Source organism: Equus quagga, chromosome 13, assembly GCF_021613505.1.
Source record: "Equus quagga isolate Etosha38 chromosome 13, UCLA_HA_Equagga_1.0, whole genome shotgun sequence".
In the NCBI taxonomy this organism is placed as follows: Eukaryota; Metazoa; Chordata; class Mammalia; order Perissodactyla; family Equidae; genus Equus; species Equus quagga.
Window position 1 is genome coordinate 6,176,417 of NC_060279.1, and position 7,507 is coordinate 6,183,923.

Here is a 7,507-nt window from a genome sequence, read left to right on the forward strand (position 1 = left end):
CTCAACACTGAAAACAGTCCCTCCACTGACACCCTTGTTACATCCAGTGGAAACTTACTGATTCTCCTGGAGGCATTTGAAACAGTTTCCATTTCCCTCTTTCTTTAGTATTCACCACCCAAACTTTCCTCATTTTCCTTCTGCCTCTCTGGAAAACCTCTTCCCATTCTCCTCTTCCTTAGCTGACTTGTTCGATGTTGATGTTCCTCCAGTCCCCACTCTCTCTCCCACATCCTCTTCCATTCTCACACTGCACATTCTCCCTGGATGATGGTGCCTGCTCCTGAGATAGCAGTTACCTCTTGTAACGTGAGAACCCCCAAATCCATTCTGTCCCAAGATAGCCCCTGTGCTACAGCTAGAACCAATGGAATACGGATGAGCCACAGGCACCTAAGGCTTAATATGTGCAAAACTGAACCCATGATCTTCACCTCCAGAACTTCTCATTCTTTCGCGTTCCCTTCTCAGTAAACAGTATAATACAGAGAGCAACCATCCATTGGTTCCCAGATCAGAACCACGGCAACTTCTTTGATTCTTCTCTCTCTCTCAGCCAATCAATCACCATATTCAGCTGATTCTGCCTCCTCTTGTCTCACAAGCTCATCCTCACTGCTATTTCTCTAGACAGGCACCTAATAACTTCAAATTCCTCAAAAACAATTCTTTGCCTCCAGGCTCAACCACTTCCCATGCATGTTTGCATACTTTGGTATAGAGTGACCCTCCTAGATCAAACGTTGAGATCCTCAAGATGCATGTTTCAACGTGACATTCACCTGCTTAAACCCCCGTGGTGATACCCCAAAGACCTCAAGATGAAGTTCCTACTCTTTAACATGGCTTATAAATTGCTTTATGATCTGGCCTTCCTTGCCTTATGTCTCCCCAGTTTCTCTTTTGCATTCTAAGCTAAAGCTTACTGAACCACCGCGAACTTCTCTATAACAATTTGTGGTTTGTAGGACGGTGGTCTGAACAAGAAACCAGCCTCCTCATGGACCATCCTGCTTCATTTCCAGCATTTTAAAAGGAGCTCAGTTGTCTAGCTCAGTACTTAGTATGTCACCAAAGTCTCATCTCCATAGTTCTTTTTACTTGCACCCTCCTTCCTAAAATTTCAAAGCAAGTCACTAAACCCCTGAAACTGAGAAATGTGTTGCCATCTTCATTTCTGCCAAATGGGCCACATATTTTCACATGTCTGCATCTCCTCTCAGTATATGTTTCTCCAATTGTGAAACATGAAGTTCAAGACCAAACTGAAAAATTGCCTTTTAGGGGAAGCTGCAGATAGAATTCCTGCTCCCCACATTTTCCACATTTCTGAAAGTCAATGCTTACCAGAGGAGTAGTCATTCGGCCCCTCAGGCTGGGCATTGAGGGCCGGGGCTCTGGAATTATACCTTCTTCTTAGGGCCTGAGCTTCAATAGTTTCTCAATAAAGACTTGTTGAATTGAATGTTTCCTGAATACTGTATTTTGTATTGCTCTCGTGTTCATCCAGGACAAGAGGAAATATACCATAATGCTTCCAATCCTTAATGAAAACTCAGGGACCATCAGAAAGGTCACCCTTTATACAGCTGCCCTTTCTTAATAGGGCATTACTTGTTTATTCATTCCTTCAGCTCTACTAGCACTAAAAAACCCCACAGCTTTTAAGGAGGCTAGCAGATCAATCATTTTAACTGGAAACTTCATTTGGATGAGAGCCCATGTAAATAACTACTAAGGAGTTAATATGTCTAGCTGTAACAGGAAGTATCTTAAGAAAGGTAGAGAAGAGATCAACAGATGTAGAAACTCCTCACTCATAAAACTTACCTTTTCCGAGACTTCTTGCCTAAAAATAAAAGAAATAGAAAACTGACATCAGCAAAACTAGACAATTTCAATATTTTAAAGTAAGAGAGAAGGGAGATTCCAACTCTCAAAATTGTCTTTTGAAGTGAATTATGCATTTGTTACGTGGGTCCCATCTGTGTCTAAAGGGATTTGAGGTACTGGCTTAACATTCAAATTCAAACAGTGGTGGATATTCAGACAGAACAGACGCATTGAGGCAGATGCTTCTCAGAGTTCCACTCCATCCTCTGTGCTCCTCCTAAAGACAAAAGTCTAACCTGAATTGCCTGATAGTCAGGCCCAATACCCCCATTCACGTGTTTATCCCTTCCCGACCTGCCATCTCCTCCTACTTGCAGATTCTCTCCTAAGAAACTTACCTGCTAATACTGCAAGAATATGTGTCACTACATCTCACACCACCTTCTCTGTGAGAAACCACAGGAGACATTTCACTCAGGTCTAGTGGTAGGAATTACATGCTTTGTCTGAGTAACCAATGTGTTTTTATCTTACAAACACAGTGAACGTCGTGACTGGTCGTGCTTCCTTCTTTAACTGGCCACAAGGAAACAGAACCAGATCTAAGACCCTCTTCTATCAAGTGGGTAGGACTTTGTGACACACATTTTTCTGTCCCAACTTCACCCCTGGCTCCAACTTATTGTCATACCCTAACTTTTGACCTTTTCTTACCTACTTTTAAATTAATTTTAACTTGCTATGTTGAATGCATTTTGTAAACTATCTTACATTACTTTTGAAAAAAGCAGAGTACAAATAGGTAGATAAATGAATGAACTGTAGAGTTGAGCTCCAGAGGAAATAAAAGCAAAAAAAGCTTTTTGAGGAGTAAAAAACCGCTGGGAAGCAATATATTTCAGTGGCTATACAGTGGAGCTCTAGAATCATACAATCTGGGCATAAGTCATATTTTGCCACCTGCACTGTGTCTTTGAAGAGCTACTTATCCTCTCTAAGCCACAATTTCTTCATCTCTGAAAGAGGCATAATAATTATGTCTTTCTCCTTGCATTGATAAAATAAAATGTAATCAAAGATTTAGTCCAGGGCCCGGAGTTTAAACAGTGCTCAATTACTGTTTTAAACCTTTAAAATGTTAGAAATTACTATTTTAAATATTTTTTCCAGAATTCAGCCTGCTGATGACATGGACCAAAAACACTTGAGCAGGGAGAATTAAATCTGAGTTCACTTCAGATTCATTCCTTTATCTTCATATAAACATATTTTTCTTTTAGGAACAATGAAATGGGTAACAATACACAAGCAAGAATCTGTTCCTACTGAGAGAGTTTCTTTTTTAAAAAAAAAGGGAACTAACGGGGCATGGGTTCATTTTCATGCCCTGTTCTAACCAGGTGAGTTGGCTCAGGTGGAAAATTCTTCCAACCGAGGAAAAAAATAGAGCCCCATTAATCTGAAGACCAGTGGTTGATTTTAGGGGGCATATTTAGATGGATGTCTGATTTCTAGGTGGGCCTCTGCTGATGCGGGACTTTAGAGATTTGTCCTAAAACATCATTGCCTCAGTTTCTCATTTACCAGACAGGGCCAATGATAATAACTTATTAGAGAATGATGATGCTGGGGGAAATTGCTCCTGGATGAGCTCATGCACAGGGGAGTATGTTTCTGGAGCCTGCCCTATGACTTCCTCAGGAGAAAGGAGCTAAAATCTAGATATCAAGACAACTAACGCAGAGGCCGAGTGCAAATTCATAAGATCCACCTGAGGACAGAAGAATAGTGGTCAAATTCTGGTCTTTGCATTGGCTTCTAGGATCTAAATATTCACCTGTGCCCTTTCTCAGCTTTCTGAACCCCAAAGCCTACAAAATTCTTAGAGTTGGTGAATACTGTATATATGCAGATTGAGGGGTTTTGACTTTTATTCTTGTATATGCATCAGCTACATTGTGTTACGAAAGATCTGGGGGGTTAGCCTGGGAACCTACCCATCATGTCTAACATTGTCTCTACGGGAAAAATAGTCTTCATGTTTCAAAGAACTAACAGCTAAAATTTTTAGAAAACAGAGTCCCTTAAAAGTTGGAAATATCAGAAGATGTTTCACAAATGAAGATCATTTAAATGTTGCTTTAAAGATACCCTGATTTTCCTACAACTTCAGTGATCTTTTGGGGCGTCTATTCTCTCTGTTGGCATAACTGTAACTCGTCTAACTGCCTCTTATCTGTTTCCTGTTTGCCCCACACTGATTCCCACAGCAGGGGCATGCAATGTTCAAGTTATCGGCTTGAGATCTTGTACAGAAATGACTCCAAGCTAAAAAATTTGAAAACAACCCCACTGCTTTTCTCATCACTGCCCATAAAACAGCCTGAGCCAGCTAACCAGCCCCGCCCCCAACTAAATAAACATGACTTCAATTCTATTCTTTTGATTCTACTAACATTTATTAAAATATTTTAGAATTTAGAAATATCTTCCTTAGTAAGGGGACTCGCAGCCCCAAAGTCCTTAAAAGTTTATTTAAATCATAGCCCCCTTTATCCCAGAGGGCGGTGTGCAATTACCCACTCTATTCTCTACCCTCTCAGCTTTGCCGTCTTTACCCAAGGTAAGAGGAAAGGACTACTGGGATTTGATGGAAAGGATAATCGATGGTAGGAGAAGCACGTCATTCTTCTTTTGCCTTAGTGCAACACTCAAGTATATAGTATAGTACTATAAAATGGTATAGTACTATAAGGGACCCAATCTTAGCAGAATTTCTAATAGCAGGAGCAGAGACATTTTAACTGCTCAGTGCTGTCAGGTTACAGTTAATGAAGTTCTTGCACATTGACAGTGTGCACCTCCATTGTCTTTCTGGGTTGGTTAGGAAACTAATCTAGTTCCTTTATTCTTAAATTTGGGATGGAAGATCAGATCATTGTGGAAGGGCATTAGGGGTTGGTAGATAATATTCCTGCAATTTTTGGTGAGGATGGTGGGAGTGGGGGCAACCTTTACCTACCGTATTCAGTGACCAGAATATTAATTAATTTGATGGAAGTAAAATTAAAGTGGCAATTAACTGACCCCATAGAAAGGCAAGACACAGCAGTCGGTTAGCAGTTGTTTTGAGGTTGTTGATGGCCCCTGAATTTGAAGCAGAGATGTCTTAAAAGCTGCCTAATGTCCATGAATTTCATAGTCTGGAATGTTTCTGCCAGAAGAGTTTTGCCAAATGTGGCAGCACACATCCAAGGCCTGCCACAGACTGTGGACCTGTAACGGGCAGGTTGGTCCCACTTTAGAGGTTGGACACACTTAAAAGGGAGGTTGGGCGTTGGGGATGCTGTTGTTCTTTTCTAGTGATGTTCCATCTACTATTCCAGGAAGCAGATATTAGCTTCTCAAGGCAGTCCTCGTTATTCCCTTTTCTTCTCCGGTCCAGGGCGGAAGGGAAGCATGAGTATGGAGTGCATTTAGTTAGAGCTCTGACCTTGGTGCATAGACATTAGGGAGAAAATGTGGGGATTTCTCCTAGGGATAATGCAACTCCCACGTGTCAGGAGCCAGACAGGTATGTGACTCATGATGAAGTCAGATATTTGAGAACAGTGCCTTGGAAATGTTATCGGATGTTAGACTCACTTCCTAGTGGAACTGTAGCACTGAAATCAAAGGCATGGAGGCTCTTAGAGGACAGAGATTACTCATCCTTCTTTCAGAGTTAAATAAGAGAAAGAACCATTAAAATATCTCATTTGTCTGTTGTCACCCTAGCAAGGTACCTTGAAGACAGTAGGCATTTTTTAGAGGTTGATTAGATAAAAAGCAAAAATCAGCCAAATTGTTTTAATGAAAGTATGTACTGGGCTGCTTCACACATCTCCAGGAACTGATGTCTGTAAAACATAGAGCTTGGTATCCTGCTTCAGCTGGATCTATCATATTTAATTTCCTGTGGGTTTCCATAGTTTTTCCACTTTAAAGTTATATTATTTTCATATGAAGGTGAACTCACATACCTTTTTTTAATCTCCTTGCCAGCCAAATGATAAATGCCAACCCAGATAATGCAGTAACCATGACTGCCACAGGGATGAAGAGGGGGTTGTAGTCACCTTCCTTGATCGCCGTGAAACTCCTGTCCAACTCTGAAAGAGAAGTCAGCACAGCACAAAGCATGAGGCCACAAGCATTATTTCCTTAGTGCCATCTCATGATATTAGACTTCTTTCCTCCTACATTTCCCAGTAATAGCCCGTTTGATGCTATTTGACAGATGAGGAATCAGCATGGGAAGGCCCATGATGAGTCTACGGCAGAGGCAAAGACTAGACCAGCTTTTCCAGCCCAGTGCCTATAGATTTGCAATCCCCAGACTTGTGACTCTTGGAATTCCTGGGAGATGTACCTAAAAATCTTGGCAAGACGTGATCATCATTGTATTTATCTCCATAGCCTCGTTCAATAGTCGGGACTCTGAAATACTAAAAAGTCTATTATGACTTCAGGAAAAATAGAAGCCAGTGATCTGAACCAGGTAACTTATCAATTAAAGGGAACTATTAATGCTTTCACTTTGAAGCAGTTGTACAAACACGTGCACTTGTTGTTTACAAGCCAAGGACCTGCACTAATCTGTCTCTCAAATGACGTGGTGCTATCATTTCCCTCTACTTCCTTCACAAATAAGTAAAAGGATACATCTATACATCCTCTTGTAAGTGTGAACTAAGTTCATTTGGAGACTTTTATTGAAAAAATACTGATGTGAAAAAATCTATCTTCTGATACCACCAACTGAAGAAACTTTCTTTTGCGTATTGGCACAGGGTCTGACTGTGACCCTTATTCTTCACATTGCTTTGTTGAACCCTTTCAAGTCCTTCCATCCCCACACTCAAATATATACTGGAAAGGAGGCTTAACTTCCCAGAGGATCCAAACAGAGGACACCTATTGGCGGCATGAGGATGAGGAAATGGACACTAGCCCAGCCTTGAAAGGAAGTCCCATAAGCCTGATATACAGCCCTCCCCTAAAGGCTCCGTGCCTCCTCCCTGATCCTCTACCCTGCTGCCTGTTCCTGGGCCACACAAACACCAACTTCTCTGAACCATCTACAGATCCAACCATTTAAAGTCTTTTGCCATTGGTACAGGTGGTCTCTTGGCAGACGTGGGTAGCTATTCTTTTGCATGCTAAATTAAGGTTCCTTTATTTAGCACCTACTGCCAGGCACTGTGTCAGGTGGAGGGTATAAAGAGAGGAGGAAGACATGGTCCATCTCACACACAGAATAGATAAGAAATAAGTCAGTAAACACAGTGAGTTTAGACATTAAGAGACTAGCTGTTAAGGGAGGAATGAGTCAAGGGGGAGTGAGTTTAGATGTCAAGGAGGAGTTGAGAATTGCCTGAAAAAAGAACTAGCTGTCACTGAAGGAAGAGGCAAAAACAACCAAGGATTGTATAGTAAATTAATGTGTACAAATTTATTTTTAAGCCACATACATTTAGCCAAATGAAATTTAAAAGTTCAGTATATCTTTCTCCAGTATCTGCTCATCCATCAGCTCCACCTTTAAATCTTCAGTAAATTGGGGCAAAATTACTCACTTTGACACATTGGACTAGTGCTGGACCAGATTCCTGATGATCCACAAATAGTTTTC

The 7,507-nt window shown here is 41.1% G+C and overlaps 1 protein-coding gene across 1 annotated transcript in view; it reads right to left on the reverse strand.

The window, feature by feature from the left end:
• Positions 1-7,507, reverse strand: part of SELL (selectin L) — a 17,859-nt gene that overhangs the window by 2,915 nt on the left and 7,437 nt on the right. The window contains exons 5-7 of the mRNA XM_046680638.1: positions 7,452-7,501; positions 5,856-5,984; positions 1,831-1,849 (exon numbers count right to left, since the gene is read on the reverse strand). Of these exons, the coding sequence (XP_046536594.1) occupies positions 1,831-1,849; positions 5,856-5,984; positions 7,452-7,501 (198 nt within the window). The remainder of the gene's footprint in view (positions 1-1,830; positions 1,850-5,855; positions 5,985-7,451; positions 7,502-7,507) is intronic.